The sequence below is a fragment of the Triticum dicoccoides genome, chromosome 2B, assembly GCF_002162155.2.
Source record: "Triticum dicoccoides isolate Atlit2015 ecotype Zavitan chromosome 2B, WEW_v2.0, whole genome shotgun sequence".
NCBI lineage: Eukaryota > Viridiplantae > Streptophyta > Magnoliopsida > Poales > Poaceae > Triticum > Triticum dicoccoides.
In genome coordinates, this window is record NC_041383.1 from 273371942 (window position 1) to 273390075 (window position 18134).

Consider the following 18134-nt stretch of genomic DNA (forward strand, 5'->3'; position numbering starts at 1 on the left):
ACCCGGGTGAGGAACCGGAAATTCGTTCCCGACGGGATTCGGACTCTGACCGATGGGTGCACCACTGTGACCCTTTGCCACTAGGCTACAACCTAGTTCTCAATAATATGGTACGCCTAGGGTTACTCTCGAAATAAAAATTAATTCGTTGTTCAGTTGAGATTTTTTTAGAGTTTGGTGATCGGCTAGACCCGCGGTTATTTATTTTTTGAGCACAGATCTGCGGTTTTTTTTTAGCGGTAGATCTGCGGTTATTACCCTCGACATGCGCCTCTTTTCTAAAAAAAGATCTGCGGTTATTACCCTGTGTTAACCTTTTTTTTTTGAGCGATACCCGGTGTTAACCGAAGAACCGAAGAAACCGAACAAAAGTAGTTGGCCCACGGCCCATATTAACGAAGAGGCCCACCAGACACCGGCCACTAGCCATCGATCGGGCGAGCAGCGGCAAGGAGGCGGCGGCGGCGGGCGAGCAGCGGCAAGGCGGCGACTCTGCGCGTGGGCGGTGGCTCGCGAAGAGCAGCAAGGCACAGATTTCGGTGAAGGTCGAGCATTCTGTCGTCGAAGATGGTGCACGTCGAGCCCGACCCTGCGGACGAGTGGTCCGAGTCCGACGTCTCGGAAGATATCTCCGACTCCGAAGTTGGCGATGGCCTGGACTGGCTCGACGCCGTCGAGGACCCTGATGGCTCAGCCCGGCCATCCGCCGCCTTCTCGACAGTCGGAGGCGCGGCCGTGGCGCGGAGGCCGAACGCCCACGGTGGCGTGCTCTCCCGCCCCTTTCAGCCGCTCTCCAACCGCACGCAGAGGCTCGCCTCCCACATGCGGGCCACGCCCTTGGAGGTATGCAGCTTCAATTCTTCGCCTTATATAGATCCTAAGTGGTGAATTATTTGATTGTGCATGATGTCTACAATCTCGTGTTATGGTACGTTGTGTTCAATATCTTATGTGATGGATTTTGTACCTATTATTTAGGAGTGGGAAGGTAGAATGAACGTGGGGATGTCAAATTCGGTAACGACTGCAATCAGGGACAGCATAAGGGACACAGCAATTGGCAAAACAAGGAACCATGAGAAGGCCGATCGTGCTACCGTGGAACAGGTCTTTCAATGCTGTCTGCTAAGTGATATTTATTCTGTCCTATGCCTTTTGGAGCTGAGCATGTCTGCATGCACTTGCAATCCTGCATAATCCTGATGTACCATTCCATTCCCTTCCAATCGAGCTGGCGTCTGCTTGGTCAGAAAGTATCTTCTTATTTCACTTTTTTGGAACTCGTTTAATTCCCAGCTATATGTATGATCTAAATGGCACCATGAGTCACCAACTCTTTTTGTTGGAGTAATGTTGGCTACTTAAGTGAAATTTCCTGAGGTGATATTATCTAAATTATTTTGCTGATTGCAGTTTTTCATTAGGCCTGACTACCACGTTAATTATCTTTTTTTTTTGTACATACGGCTGAGGGGTAGAAGTTTCTTCTCTTATACAAGCATTAACCATGCTCTTCCTGATGCTTAGTGAAGTATCAGTTACTTTACATTTATGTAATAACTTCATCAGTGAAGTAATTCGTTTATATGCAGGCCATTGACCCAAGAACACGCATGGTTCTGTTCAAGATGTTGAATCGTGGTGATTTCAATAATATAAATGGCTGCATTTCTACAGGAAAGGAGGTAAACACTAAAATCCAGTGCATGTGCTACTGAACTATTTCCTTCGATCTATGTATTTCTTTTCCTGCAGACCTAAAAGCGTTAGAACATTAATAAATGAAATACCAGCTCCTTGTTTGGTAAATAGAATAAAGAGAATGCTGCTCTATCTGCTGGTTTCAGTTATCTGTTTTCCCGATTGGGTATATCTACTTCCATAGTCAACATTAATCCTCTTTCTGTGCAGGCAAATGTCTATCATGCAACAAAGATAGATGGCCAGGAGCTAGCAATCAAAGTCTATAAAACCTCTGTCCTGGTCTTTAAGTAAGATTTGATTCGTTACACTTGTTTGTTACCCCCTATAGATTCTTGTTGAAACATATTGCAGCATTGTGTGATTTGGTATGCTCTTTATCCTTTTCGTACTTGTTAAAAGAATTGATCTGAAAAGGCGTGAATGGCGTTTGTTTATTGCAGGGATAGAGACAGATATGTTCAAGGAGATTATCGTTTTAGATATGGTTACTGCAAGCATAATCCCCGGAAAATGGTTAAGACCTGGGCTGAAAAGGAAATGAGAAATCTTAAACGGTGGGACATATTTTTCATGCCTTATTCATAATTTCATATTGTTTTTACCCTAGTAAGTTAGGAAGCTATTATTGTTGTGTTTAATTTTAGTAAGTTAGGGGAGCCCTCGCGAGTGGTGAAGTTGTTGCCTTGTGACCATGAGGTCATGGGTTTGAGTCCTTAAAGCAGCCTCTTGCAGAAATGCATGGAAAAGCTAAAGTGGTCAGAACCTCCCCGGACCCGTGCAAGCGGGAGCTACGTGCACTGGGCTGCCCTTTTTTTTATAAAAAGATAGTCTATCACTCCTTAATTGTTTGTTCTCCTATAATTTTCTAGTATTTGAATCCATCTATTTCTCTGTAACCCTCGTTACAGAGTGAGAGCAGCTAAAATTCGATGCCCAGAACCATTGCTCCAGAAGCTTCATGTATTGGCGATGGAATTCATAGGTAATTCCACAACTTTCTTGTGTAACAATGGTATATTTGTAGTTATTTATTTTTAGTTGGAAACATGCTTATCTTGCTTGCAGGATAAAAGTATAGTTGGTATACGTTCTGATACAAATTCTTTGGTTATCCTTCAGGGAAAGGAGGTTGGGCGGCTCCTCGTCTTAAGGATGCTGCTTTGTCGGACGACAAGCTGCGTGGAGCTTACTTGGAGGTACATCCATACATGACAAGTCAAAACAGTGTTCTCTCTTAACGGGATAGCTATAAAAGGATCTGAACCATTACCTGTTGTATTGATAGTCCAACTGGATGGTTCAAAGTTGGAACTTAATATCCTTTTTATACAACTTAGCATACTCTATATATCATAATTCACATTTGAAGTATGGTTTGTTGCAAGGGACGGTGATGCCGTGATGGTACCTTTTTAGCTATAACAAACTTGTTAATGTTATTTTCGTTGCACTTATCTTCCCCACTCCTCAATTGTCGGGTCATGTTTTAGTCAACAACAACAAAGCATTTTTGGGTTGTATTTTTGTCAGCGCTTTAAAAATTTAGTGAAGTTCTACAGTGCAAATACGCGCCAGCAGTCTAGTTTTCCTGGACTGAACAATGGTCAATATTTTCTAAATATAACTTTTTTGAGGAGGCTTTGTAGTTCCACCTGTTATAATGGTCATTTACATTTCCACAAGTCCTCGTGGAAAATATATTTTATGATATTTTATTCACATTGTAATCCCAGGCTCTATCTTTCATTTATTCTGTTGCTGATGTGTATTATATGTACTGTTAGTCATTATGATTTTGTCATACACTAGATTTGGGTTAAGAGAATCAAGACCGATGAAAGCTCTCATTCTTGATTACATTGCCTTCCTTGTCCAACATCAACCATTTGATCAAGTGTGAAAATATTTAATGAGGGTTCACAATCACAACAGATGTCCAAGATAGTATATTTGCATGCGAAATCTCTCTTCTTTGTACTAATCTTTCATAAATTGTTCAAATGACCAATATCGTGTTTGTTAAATCTCAATATATTTACTTTCTAAACCCAATGTGAAGCCACTACTCCTCATGAGATAAGCACATGAGACATATATAATTTCCAATTTACATTATTCAATTCATTCCAAAATATACTCTTAGGATATAAGTGAAGCACAAGAGTAAAAATAAACTACTCCAAAAGATATAAGTGAAGAACAAATAGTAGTTTAGTAAATAGGTAGCTATGTATAAACTCTCTCTAAATCAAAATTTTCAGATCTAAAGATTATATCAAACAGAAAACAAAACAAAAAGATGCTCCAAGAATAGCACATATCATGTAAAGAATTAAAAATAGCTTCGAGTGGGGCATGCCGATAGTTTTGAAGACAAAAGAGGGGATGCCATCCGAGGCGTCCCCAAGCTTAGCTTCTTGAGTCTTCCATAGATATTGCCTTGGGGTGCCTTGGGCATCCCCAATCTTTGGATCTTTCTGCTCCTTATTGTCCTCATATCATTATCTCACCCAAATCATGAAAACATCATTCACACAAAGCTTAACTCTAGAGATAGATTAGTGCAAAATAAATTCAAAACCATAGCATTCTCTTCTGTAGCGAATCATAAAAACTATAATTAAACATTGCACACTAAATGCCTACATATATTTAACATCTCTACCCACTAATATAAACATGAAATAAGCAAACATGAGCAAACAATGCAACTATATCAACAATCTATCTAAACAGAACAGTTTGTAAAGGAAGAATATATTAACATACTTCCGTAACTCCAAAAATTCTGACATATTAACCTGTAATAGAGAACTCATACATTCCTAGTGTGTACAAATTTCAAGATTTTATCATGTTTTTTGAGATAGATGGCAACTTCATTTATACAAACCGGGATTGTTCACTATATACAATGTTTTTCATTATATGAGGAACTTCATCAAACCAGCATGACTGATACCTCCTCTTATTGATCCGGTATTGGAATATAAAAGAGTATCCGACACTTATTTCCCCAGAGGTGACCCCGGGTTATCGAACCCACACGAGGAAGATTCCATTGAAGCGATGGTCTCTAGCAAGCTTTTGTCAAAGTGTCAAATCCAACTTTTGGCTGGATCAACAAGTGTTACGTCTCCAACATATCTATAATTTTTTATTGTTTCATGCTATTATAGTATAATTCTTGGATGTTTTATATACACAATTATATATCATTTTTGGAGACTAACCTATTAACTTAGTGCACAGTGCCAGTTGCTGTTTTGGTTGTTGAGAATATCAGTACCGAATGATGTCCAAATGCCACGAAACCTTTTGGAGATTTTTTCTGGACATAAGAGACCCTAGAAGCTTCGGGAGGGGACGCGAATATGGAGTACTGGCCCACGAGGCACCATGGCGCGCACAGGGGGTAGGGCACGCCCTGGTGGCTCGTAGGGCCCATGTAGCTCCATTTGACCTAACTCTGCCTCTATAAATTCTCTAAAATCAGGAAACCAACAGAGGAGTCCATGAAATACTTTTTCCTCTACCGCAAGTTCCTATTCTCGAGAGATCCCATCCGGAGGCCTTTTCCAACACTATACCAGAGGGGGATTCGATCATGGAGGGGCTCCAGATCAACCTTGCCGCCCTTCTGATGATTCGTGAGTAGTTAACCACAGACTTACGAGTCCATAGTTAGTAGCTAGATGGGTTCTTCTCTCTATTTGATCTTCAATACAATGTTCTCCTCGATGTTCTTGGAATTCTATCCGATGTAATCACTTTTTGCGGTGTGTTTGTTGGGATCCTATGAATTGTGAGTTTATGATCAGATTATCCATGAATATTATATGAGTTTCTCTGAATTATTTTATGCATGATTGTTATAGCTTCGTATTTCTCTCTGATCTATTGATTTGGTTTGGTCAACTTGATTGATTTATCTTGCAATGGGAGAGGTGTTTTTTAATGGGTTTGATCTTGCAGTGCTCAATCCCAGTGACGGTAGGGGACATGACACATACTGTATCGTTGCTATTAAGGATAAAAACATGGGGTTTATTCATGCGTGAGCTACTTTGTCTATATCATGTCATGTTGCTTAAGGCGTTACTCCGTTCTTTATGAACTCAATACTCTAGATGCATGCTCGATAGCGGTCGATGTGTGGAGTAACAGTAGTAGATGCAGAATCATTTCGGTCTACTTTCTCAGACGTGATGCCTATATACATGATCATTGCCTTGGATATCGATATGATTATTTGCTTTTCTATCAATTGTACAACAGTAATTTGTTTGTCTAGCATATGCTATTTTCAAGAGAGAAGCCTATAGTGAAAACTATGGCCCCCGGGTCTACCTTTATCATATATTAAAAATCCTAAAAATACCTCAATTTTACTTTATTTATTTTATTTTGTATTTTTGTTTGATCTATCTATCACCATACAATTTAATCTTGTAAATAACCACCAAGGGATTGACAACCCCTTATTCGCGTTGGGTGCGAGGATTTGTTATTTTGTGTGCAGGTGTTGCTAATGAGTTGTTGCGTGATTCTCCTACTGGGTTGATAACCTTGGTTTCATAACCGAGGGAAATACTTATGTCTACTGTACTACATCACCCCCTCCTCTTTGGGAAACCCCAACGCAGCACACAAGTAGCAGGAAGAAATTTGGGCACCGTTGCCTGGGAGACATCATCAACATCTATCAAGTACCTACGCATAAACTTTCATCTCCTTGCATTTATTTTATTCGCCTTTGCCTCTTGTTTTCATTTCCTCCACTTCTAAAGTGTTTTACAAAAGTAGAAAATAGTTTCCGTTTCCCTTTTTCTTGTTTGCTCATTTTATCGTTATGGCTAGTTTACATGGAGCCCATGTAGCTCCGTTTGACCTACGCCCTAGTGGCTCGTGGGGCCCATGTAGCTCCTTTTGACCTAACTCCGCCTCTATAAATTCTCTAAAATAGGGAAACCAACAGAGGAGTCCATGAAATACTTTTTGCGCCGCCACAAGTTCCTATTCTCGAGAGATCCCACCCGGAAGCCTTTTCGGCACACTACCGGAGGGGGATTCGATCACGGAGGGGCTCTACATCAACCTTGCCGCCCTTTTGATGATTCGTGAGTAGTTTACCACAGACCTACGGGTCCATAGGTACTAGCTAGATGGCTTCTTCTCTGTATTTGATCTTCAATCCCCGATATTCTTGGAATTATATCCGATGTAATCACTTTTTGCGGTGTGTTTGTTGGGATCCGATGAATTGTGATTTTATGACCAGATTATCCATGGATATTATTTGAGTTTTCTCTAAACTCTTTTATGCATGATTGTTATAGCTTCATATTTCTCTTCGATCTATTGATTTGGTTTGGTTAACTTGATTGATTATTTATCTTGCAATGGGAGATGTGCTTTGTAATGGGTTTGATCTTGTGGTGCTCAATCGCAGTGACAGTAGGGGACATGACACGTATTGTATCGTTGCTATTAAGGATAAAAAGATGGGTTTTATTCATGCGTGAGTTTACTTTGGTACATCATGTCATCTTGATTAAGGCGTTACTCCATTCTTTGTGAACTTAATACTCCAGATGCATGCTGGACAACGGTCGATGTGTGGAGTAATAGTGGTAGATGCGGAAATGTTTCGGTCTACTTGTCTCGAACATTATGCCTATATACATGATCATTGCCTTGGATATCGTCATGATTATTTGCTTTTCTATCAATTGCCCAATAGTAATTTGTTTACCCACCATATGCTATTTTCAAGAGAGAGACCTCTAGTCATGACGATATCCAAGGAGGTAAATGATACGTCTCTAACGTATCTATAATTTTTGATTATTCCATGCTATTATATTATCCATCTTGGATGTTTTATATACATTTTTATGCTATTTATATTATTTTTGGGACTAACCTATTAACCTAGAGCCTAGTGCCAGTTTCTGTTTTTTCCTTGTTTTTGAGTTTTGTAGAAAAGGAATATCAAACGTTGTCCAAACGAGCTAAAAATTTACGGTGATTTTTTATGGACCAGAAGAAGCCCCCGAAGCACAAGAGTTGGGCCAGAAGAGTCCCGAGTCAACGACAAGGGTGGAGGGCGCGCCCCTGCCTTGTCACTGACTCGTGGACCCCCCTGACTTGAAACCAACGCCAAAAATTCCTATAAATCCAGAAACCCCTAGAAAGAAACCTAGATGGGGAGTTCCGCCACTGCAAGCCTCTGTAGCCACGAAAAACCAATCGGGAGCCTGTTTCGGCACCCTGCTGAAGGGGGAAACCATCACCGGTGGCCATCTTCATCATCCCGGTGGTTTCCATGCCGACGAGGGAGTAGTTCACCCTCGGGGCTGAGGGTATGTACCAGTAGCCATCTATTTGATCTCTCTCTCTCTCTCTCTCTCTCGTGTTCTTGATTTGGCACGATCTTGATGTACCGCGAGCTTTGTTATTATAGTTGGATCACATGGTGTTTCTCCCCATCTACCTTCTTGTGATGAATTGAGTCTTGCTCTTTGAGGTTTCGATATGTTGGATTGAGTATTGGATTTTAGAACACTTGATGTATGTTGTGAGATGGGATATCTGTGGTGACAATGGAATGTTCTATTGATTCACTTGATGTATGTTTTGGCACTCAACTTGTGGATTCCTGAGGTGACATTACGGTAATCTATGCATAAGGGTTGATGCACGTTTTCGTCCTACATTCTCCGATAGAAACTTTGGAGCGATTCTCTGTTGCATGTTGAAGGATTGTTATGTGATCCAATTATGTTATCATTGTTGAGAGAACTTGCACTAGTGAAAGTATGAACCCTAGGCCTTGTTTTCAAGCATTGCAATACCGTTTTTGCTCACTTTTGCTACTAGTTACCTTGCTGTTTTTATATTCTCAGATTACAAAAACCTATATCTACCATCCATATTTCACTTGTATCACCATCTCTTCTCCAAACTAGTGCACCTATACAATTTACCATTGTATTGGGTGTGTTGGGGACACAAGAGACTCTTTGTTATTTGGTTGCAGGGTTGTTTGAGAGAGACAATCTTCATCCTACACCTCCCACGACACTACAAAAAAAATACACTTCCATGATGATACGTGTTTGTCACAGTAGGTCACATTTTCTGTCATGCATGTATGTCCATGACGATTTTATAACAGAACCAAGATAGTCATACCTGTGTTGTCATAGAAGTATTTCGTGACATTACCAAAATTATCATCACGGAAGTGTCGACTTCCATGACGATAAATGGCGCATCATGGAAGTTCTTTCATCAAGGGCAACTGACACGTGGCATCCACCGTAATGTGTCGCTGTTAAGCTATCGGGTCCAGTTTTGGATCCGATAACCCGTTAACAGCCCCGACCAATGGGGATTTTCCACGTGTAAAATTCTCATTGGCCGGAGGAAACACGTGTTGGCTCACCGTTGGACAGGAGGCACCTATGATACGTCGACACATGGCACGGCCCGACAGAGGCCCATTCCGGTGAAAAGGCCGGCCCGTTTGACTTGGTCAAAAGTTAGCGGGCCAGCCCACGGAAAGTGTGTTAATGGCCTGTTCGTATATAGCCCATTTACGGCCCGCTAAGTCACGACTCGTTACGACCTATTGTAATTAAGCCCAGTAGCTTCATCTGGGCCGTCCAATATGATTCCACCCCGTTGTAACTTCTAGCCCATGTATGGCCCATGACATATTTTGGCCCATATGAGGCCCTTTGTAACTCTTGGCCCATTAACGGCCTGTGGTGAAACTGGCTCGTAATGATAAGTGTACCGCTTTATACCCATTAATGGCCCATTATTCCATTGGGCCGATTCCATCCCGTGTTATCTTCCGGCCTTCTCAGGGCCCATTTATTCTTGGGCTCATTTCCAACATTCGGTTACTTATGGCCCGTTACTGGCCTTTTCTGCTTGTGGGACAAATTCAGCCTGTGGTTACAGTTGGCCCGTTTGTGGCCCGTTAATCAGTTGGGCCGTTTTCATAGCGTCATCAAATACGACCGATTAACGACAACCCGTTATGGTAGGCCCATGAACGAACGATTCCAACTCTAGTCCGTTTACGGCCCATAATGTCGTGTGTTATTGGCCCATGTTTGGCCAATCGATCATACGGCTTGTAGAAGGCCCATTGATGTTACGGCATGTAGAAGGCCCATAGAAGGCCCATTTTTTCTATGGCCCGTAGAAGGCCCATTATTTCTATGCCCCGTAGAAGGCCCATGGTAACTACAGTAAATATGCAGCCCATGGTTATTGTGGCCTAGTTTAAAAAATAGGTTGTTGCAGCCACTAGCAAACCGCGGAAAAAGAACTGCACTAACTACAAGCAAAAAAATAAACAAGACAACAAGGAAATAAATAAGTAAGCAACTTACGCTAGGCTATCACGGCTATTACACATATTACATCCACTGGGCATCAAAGTTCGCCACCAGTGCAAATATAGGGAACAAAGCAGCATATCATATACACTAGTTGTCAAAGTCGGCGACCAGTGCAAATAAACGCCGTAGCAAAACAAGTCCAGAACTGAAACCACTTCAGAAGAGCTCAATAAACAATATCCTGGGTACCCATAATGCTAGCAAGATGCTTAGCAAGCTTATTAACTTTCTCTTGTTTGGCGCTTAAATCCTCCAGCGCTTGTTGTTGCACCAGAAAGTATGCATCTAAGTTCAGCAGGGACTTCCTCAGTCCTTCAGCTTCCTGTCGCAGCACATCTGATCGATGTCTTTCAACTTGATGTTGAGACTCAAGAAGACAAACTGATTCAGGCAGCGAGTTCGAAGAGCTTGTGCCAGAAGTATTGGCCAGTAACTCGAACATTACATCAACACATGACTTATGGGTTGTCTCACTGTTGTCAAGATAGTTTTTATCAGCTTTCTACCAGACCAACAAGGATGTCTCAATTTCTTGAACCTTATCTGCATTACTTCCTTTACCATTGCATAACGGGGTACTCTTCTCCAATGTTTTGTCTGCATTCCAAAAGAGAAACAAGCAGACACATCACAAGTTTACCATGTTGTATATGAAACTCATTTTGGTAAATTAGTTCAGTAGTAAAGTGGATAGGATAACAACATGAAACAAACATATATCTATGTACCATGGTCACTGCATGGTCTATATCATTCTAGTTTTTGCTGCCAAATCAAGATAGAGACACAGTTCAAATAATATTTGTTCAATACAAAGGAGAATAGACAGAATATAAGTGTGGGAAACTAGAGAGCAATAACAACACTTGTAATGTGCATGACATGAGAACATAACTGTTTATTCAATTGAAACTGAAATCAACATAGAGCAAGTTACAATAGCAAACCAGTTAAAGATACATGTTTAAATCATACCTGTTGCGCCATTGGAGTTTCAGTTACATCCTTCAAATTTGAAAATAGTTGGTATGAGTAAATACAGTGATGCAAGAGTAAAGGAGTATGAACCATAGATACATAACCTGACTTGAGAACAATTCTTCTTCTACTTTAAGTGTTGATTTGGGATTCGGAGTGGTGGTCCTCGTGCTTTAGGCACTGCAGTTCCCTTACTAACTGCTCGTGTTTGGGTGCTCTGTGGTGGAGACAGTGCTGTGTCAACTGGAACTGGGTTACTATCTGCTTGGGTTGGGGTTAGAAGGGGTGTAGCTGGTTCTTTGTCCAACTAGGTAGGGGTACAATCTGCGAGAGTCTGGGTTATGTGTGGTGGGGCTGGTTCTTGGGCAAGTACAACCGTGGTTCTATCTACATCAACTGGTAGCACTATATTTTCTGAAGACCGTGTTGTTACTCCCTTAAATACTGCCATCACCCTCTCCAATTCAAATGGCTGATAAACAAGAAAAGTAATTGAATGTACATCCATTGTATGATAGACAGGTGCAATGGATAGTGGGGAATAAAAGAGGGCATGAAATAATTCATATTTATGTTATCTAACCAAACATGATAACATGACACAATTTCACATATATGATGGCTAACTAAACATGATAGCATGACACAATTTCACGTATACGATGGCTAACTAAAAAGGATGGAAAGACATAGTTCAAAATATGATGACTATGTAAACAAGATGGCATGATATAACTATGTAATGTATTTATTAAATAGGTTGGCATGCCATAATTCACATACATCCCGCCTATGCAAACATGATAGCATGATATAATTCACAGGTAGAATGACATAATTCAAAATATGATGACTGTAAACACTAGACAAGATGAGATGATATAACTATATGATGTCTTTCTTAAATGGGTTGGCATGCCATAATTCAGATAGATACTGTCTATGTAAACATGATGTCATGATATAATTCAAATATATGATTTATATACTAAGCAAGTAAGCAGATGGCAATTGCATATACGATGTAAAAACTAAGCAATGCAAGACAACATGCATGACATGAGTAATATAACCCTGCCAAGTTTGAGCATAGACCTCAGGGGGGAAATAGGACTGGTCATCAGTCTCTGAATCCTCCTCTGAGGAGCTATCTATAACCAACAAGATGTCTGCTTCAGCAGGTAGCATTGTCTGCTCTGAATACCTTGTTTTCACTCCAGATACTTCCATCACCGCTTCAAATGGCTGATGCACAGGAAGAGTAGTTAAATATACAAACGTTGTCGACAAATGGAACACGTAATACAAAAAAAGGATAGCATGATATAATTCACATATATGATGACTGGCTAAACAACATGGCATTGCATAATTCACATATATATATAATGCCTTGCAACAAGATAGCATTGCATAATTCACATATATAATGTCTTACAATAATTGCCATTGTATAATTCATAGATATGGTAATTACACACTAAACAGATGGCATTCACACAAAGCATGTCTAAACTAATAAAATGACATAGCAATGCAAGACACCATATGCACGATATGAGCAACAGAACCCTGCCAAGTTAGAGCATACACCTCGGGGGGGGGGGGATAGGACTCATCATCTGTCTTTGAATCCTCCTTTGACGAGCTATCCGTAACCAGCGAGATATGCGCTTCGTTAGATAGCATTGTCTGCTCTGAAGACCTTGTTTTCACTCCAGAATTTTCCATCACCATGTCAAATGGCTGATGCACATGAAGAGTAGTTGAATGTACTAACATTGTTGACAAATGTAATACGTAATGAAAAAATGGATGTCCTGATATAATTCACATATAAGATGACTGGCTAAGCAGGATGGCATTGCAAAATTCACATATATGATGCCTGGCTAAACAAGATGGCGTTGCATAATTCACATATACGATAAAGAAACTAAACAGATGGCATTCGCACAAAGCATGTCTAAACTAAGCAGATGACATATTTGATGTATAAAGTAAGCAATGCAAGGCACCATATGCATGATATTACCAACATCAGCATGCCAAGTTAGAGCGAAGACCTCAGGGGGTAAATAGGAGTGGTCCTCTCCTTTTGAATCCCCCTCAGAACAGTTATTTTCCTCTTGATTACAATCTGAAATGTGTGGAGGGGGGCTGCCTGTCACGCCCAATATGCGATACTATCCTTAAGAGACTCGAAGGTCCCACCAGGGATAGAACCGCATACTGAAATGCTTTTGCAAGGTGGTTATCATTACATCAACATTACATAATAGATGGGGATACATACAAAAGGCATACAATGCCACACGAACACAACATCAACTTACATAAGAGCACCATCCGACTACGGATGAAACACAAACAGAAACTCAAACGACATCCACCCTGCTAGCCCAGGCTGCCGACCTAGAACCTATCCCCTGATCGAAGAACAAGCAGAAGGAGAACTCCAAAACAAGCAAACATCGCTCTCGCGTCATGGTCATCGCATAACCTGTACCTGCAACTGTTGTTGTAGTAATCTGTGAGCCACGAGGACTCAGCAATCCCATTACCATGGGTATCAAGACTAGCAAAGCTTAATGGGTAAGGAAGGGGTAAAGTGGTGAGGTTGCAGCAGCGACTAAGCATGATATGGTGGCTAACATACGCAAATAAGAGCGAGAAGAGAGCAAACAGAACGGTTGTGAAGCTAGCAATGATCAAGAGTTGATCCTGAACTCCTACTTACGTCAAACATAACCCAAAACCGTGTTCACTTCCCGGACTCCGTCGAGAAGAGACCATCACGGCTACACACGCGGTTGATGCGTTTTAATTCGAATTTGGTGTCAAGTTATCTACAACCAGACGTTAACAAATTCCCATCTGCCACATAACCGCGGGCATGGCTCTCGAAAGTTTATAACCCTGCAGGGGTGTCCCAACTTAGCCCATGATAAGCTCTCGCGATCAACGAAGGATATTCCTTCTCCCAGAAAGACCCGATCAGTCTCGGAATCCCGGTTTACAAGACATTTCGACAATGGTAAAACAAGACCAGCAAAGCCGCCCGATGCGCCGACAATCCCGATAGGAGCTGCACATATCTCGTTCTCAGGGCAACACCGGATAAGTCAAGCTACGAGTAAAACCAGACCTCGAGTTTCCCCGAGGGGGCCCCGCAGGCTGCTCGGTTCGGGCCAGCACTTAGAGAAGCACTGGCCCGGGGGGCTAAAATAAAGATGACCCTCGGGTTGGCCGACCCAAGGGAAAGGTATAGGTGGTGGTGAGGTGTAACATCCCAAAATTCTAAATTTTGGAATGTTATAAACAAATAGATAGTTTTGATTGTTTCTTTGATTGATTGATTGAAAGTGAGTGAATTTGAAACTTTTGAAAGTTAAATGAGAGGGAATAAAAGGACTTTCCCAAACTTTCACCTTTGCCTTCTGATCTCCATGGATTCAAATTCTTTTCAAACACAAAACTCTAGAGAGAAGTTGACATGACTTCTTCCATTTAAATAAATGAAAAGGGTTTTGAAAAGATTTGACTTTCATTTGGAATTATTTCCAATTCTTAAACTTCATGCAACTCAATGATTTTCATGAGAGAAGATAAAATGACTACTTAAAAACATATGAAATATGAGTTGGGAGTTTCCAAGAATTGAATTCAAAGTTCTTTTGAATTTATTTCTAATTTGGAGTTATTTGAGTTTTATTTCAAATTATTTTTCTCCAAAAATAAAATATACAGAAATTAGGTAACATGATTCCCTACAATAGAAAATTGGAGAAAAATAAATTCGAATTCATTTTGGTATTTTTAAAATGATTTTCGTTGGATTTTATGAGAGCAGCAGCAGCGTTTGATTTATAAGAATTTATTTGAAGCTAGAATAATGTTCATGTTGTAGAAAATCTTTTTCTAATTCTTTTGATATATTATATTCCTATATAATATTTCTATTTTTCTTTTGTTTTTATTTTTGGTTTGTTTGTTTAAAAAAAAGAACTTCCGCCGACTAGGCCGGCACAGCTAGCCAGCCAGGCCCAACCGAGCCGCATCGTCTCCGCCTCCCGCACGGCGACCGCCGCCGCCGCACCCCGTGTCCGACCGGGACACGCCCCGCCGCCGCCTTGCGCTACCCCCTCCTCCAAGCTTCGCGCCGCCCCTCCCCTCTATATAATTCAGAGCCCCGGGCCCCGCCTCTCTCTCCTCTCCCCTCGCCGCACATCTCGCCGCCGCACTCACCAACCGCCGCCACCGCCGACGAGTTTCGCCGTTACTGCTGCCCGTGCCGCTGCACTCCGTCAGCGCCGCCGCCGCCGCACTCCACCGCGCCACCGCAGCCGTTGCCGCACCTCACCGGACCCCACCGCCAGCCCCGACGCCCGCGCCGGAGTTCGCCGCCGGCCGGATCCGCTCCGCCGCCCGTCGCAAACCGGCGCCGCCGGTTTATTCGCCCCGAGCCGGTAAAGCTGATTAAACCGCCTGGTTTTAATTTTTTTAGTCGGTTTAACCTCTAGATCGGTTTTTCTTATATAAACCGTTTCGTTTCTGTTATTTAGGGAACGCTTTCTGTTTAGTTAGTTTTAGTGAACAATTTTCATTCGTTACCGATTGGAAACAAACGTTCGTTATTTATTCTTTTCTTTTTCTGTTAGTTTTATTCAGGGACCTATCCGTAATTAGTTTCTTTACCGTTTAGCCCATGATCTTCAAACCTTCGTAACTTTCTACTCGTTAGTCCAAATCCAACGAAACCAACGCCTAATTCTTCGTTATGATCCCCTCTATCCAGATAAAACAACTTAAACATGGTTTTGAAAGTTTAAAATTTGAATTCAAATAGTTTTGTATTTGAACTTTGTTTGATCGTAACTTGAGTTTTATAACTCCGATTTGAGCGATTCTTTTTGCAACTCGAAGCTCTTGACCTAAACTTTCTGATAAGGCCAAATTCACTTAATTTTGGTACTGTTAGAAATTGTTTTCTGTTACAAGAGTTAATTGCCTGTTTCCGAAGTTTTCTGAGTTCTTCTCTTTGATTCTTTTAAGTGATTGCTTATGTGTGGTTACTATTGCTTGCTTACGATATATTGACGGGAGTGTGATGAGTAGAACTATCAAGAGTTTTGAGTGCGAATCATCTTCATCAAGATTGCAGGCAAGTTCACACTTTGATCATACTTCCTTATTACCCAGTTTTATTGCATTAGTTCAATCCTCCAAACAATTGCATGATTAGGATTTGAATTAAATTGTGGGTTTTGGGAAGTAGATTGAGGTAGTACCTATTACCTGTTTTATTATCAAACCCTTGGAGTTACTTCTACGTTAGCTTATTATGCCATGCTATGCTCGTAGACGTGGATTGGGTTTGAGTGAATTTTCCATGACAGATGTGAGATTGTTAATTAATGGTTTATTTAAGGTGGCAACATTAATACACATCGTTATTCCAGGATTGACTGTCTAGGCACCTGGGTAGACTAGGATTGCCTGTTTTTTTGGGACCGCCACCCAGGCTCAAAGGGATCATAAGATTATTCATGCTAGAAACTTCCATGTGCAGCCACATGCTATTATGGGCTCTAGCATAGTTGACTAAGTCGTGCGAACTCTTATAGTGGTAGACTAGCAGATGTAGGGGATGTAGGTTGGTACGGTCTACCCATCGTAAGGTGCTAGCGCTTCTGAAAGACTATGTCTCGCTCATCCGTTTCTCAAACACCATGTAGTGCGAGAAAACCAACGGAGGAGATCGAGTCATGTGGGGAAAAGTGCGCAACCTCTACAAAGTGTATAAACTAATCATGATTAGCCGTGTCCCCGATTATGGACATCTTGAGTATCTAGTACTTGGATTATCAAGTGAATCTCATCATGTTACTTTAATTAAATTTTGTTGGGTTTAATGATGATGTTACTTAATTGGGATTGAGAATGCTATCAACCATTCTCAATGTTTAACAACCACCATGATAGTCAAATAAAATTTATTCCTTTGCAGTAGGGAAAAATTGGCTTTTTGCAAAAACTATAACCATAGAGTTTTCCACCAGCCAAATATGCATGTAGTGATAGCCATATTTCAGCATTGCTCTATAGTGTGAATTTGCCAGTACATTCAATGTACTGACCCTTTGTGGCTGCAACGTCTCATGTTGCAGGATATTACTACGAGTAAGTGATACATTAGGGTTACGATTTCTACACTCAACTTTGTCGTTGGTGTTGATGGGAATCCACAACCTTGCTACTTCCGAAATTTCGATTGAGGTAATAGTATTTACGTTACTTTATACATGTGATTTACCTCTGTTATAAATCCTCGAGTACTGTGTGTGTCAGCATACCGATCCAGGGATGACACTTAAGCATAGAGACTTGACCCATTCGTGTCGGGTCGCTACATGAGGAAAATGGTAAAACCAAGGTAGGGCCTCGCTGGAGGAGTTTTATTCAAAGCAAACTGTCAAGGGGGTCCCATAAATCACCCAACCACGTAAGGAACACAAAATCAAGGAACATAACACCGGTATGACGGAAACTAGGGCGGCAAGAGTGGAACAAAACACCAGGCATAAGGCCGAGTCTTCCACCCTTACCAAGTATATAGATGCATTAATTAAATAAGAGATATTGTGATATCCCAACATAACCCTATCCATCATGGAGCAATCTTCAACTTCACTTGCAACTAACAATGCTATAAGAGGGGCTGAGCAAAAGCGGTAACATAGCCAAGCGACGGTTTGCTAGGAAGGGTGAAAATGTTAGAGGCTGACATGGCAATTTGGGAGGCTTGATAAGCAAGATATAGGTAGCGCAGCATGGCGATAGAACGAAGCAACTAGCATAGCAATGATAGTAGTGAGATCCAATGTGATGGTCATCTTGCCTGAAATCCCGCTAGGAAGAAGAACGAGTCCATGAAGAAGATGAACGGGAGTAGTCGAACGAATCCTCACAATCGCAACATTACCGGAACTAAGAAGCAACACCGGAAAGAAACAAACAACATGGTAAACA

At 41.3% G+C, this 18134-nt stretch overlaps 1 protein-coding gene across 2 annotated transcripts; it reads left to right on the plus strand.

Annotated features, from left to right (window-relative positions):
- Positions 1-449: 449 nt before the first annotated feature.
- Positions 450-3154, plus strand: LOC119367670 (serine/threonine-protein kinase RIO1-like). 2 transcript variants are annotated; one of them, XM_037633131.1, is made up of 7 exons: positions 450-843; positions 979-1107; positions 1593-1685; positions 1912-1991; positions 2145-2258; positions 2613-2686; positions 2824-3154. In XM_037633131.1, the coding sequence occupies exons 1-7, from the start codon at positions 568-570 to the stop codon at positions 2940-2942; spliced, it is 885 nt and encodes a 294-aa protein (XP_037489028.1). In that variant the 5' UTR covers positions 450-567; the 3' UTR covers positions 2943-3154. The 2 variants fall into 2 exon arrangements, with proteins under 2 accessions (XP_037489028.1, XP_037489029.1); XM_037633132.1 differs by lacking the exon at positions 979-1107 and having other exon boundaries at positions 453-843.
- The last annotated feature ends 14980 nt before the right edge of the window (positions 3155-18134 follow it).

Coding starts and splice junctions, on each gene's coding strand:
- LOC119367670 (XM_037633131.1), top strand. CDS start 568: ATGGTGCACGTCGAGCCCGACCCTGCGGACGAGTGGTCCGAGTCCGAC. Junction 1,686..1,911: donor GCATTTCTACAGGAAAGGAG/GTAAACACTAAA, acceptor CTTTCTGTGCAG/GCAAATGTCTATCATGCAAC. Junction 2,687..2,823: donor ATTGGCGATGGAATTCATAG/GTAATTCCACAA, acceptor GTTATCCTTCAG/GGAAAGGAGGTTGGGCGGCT.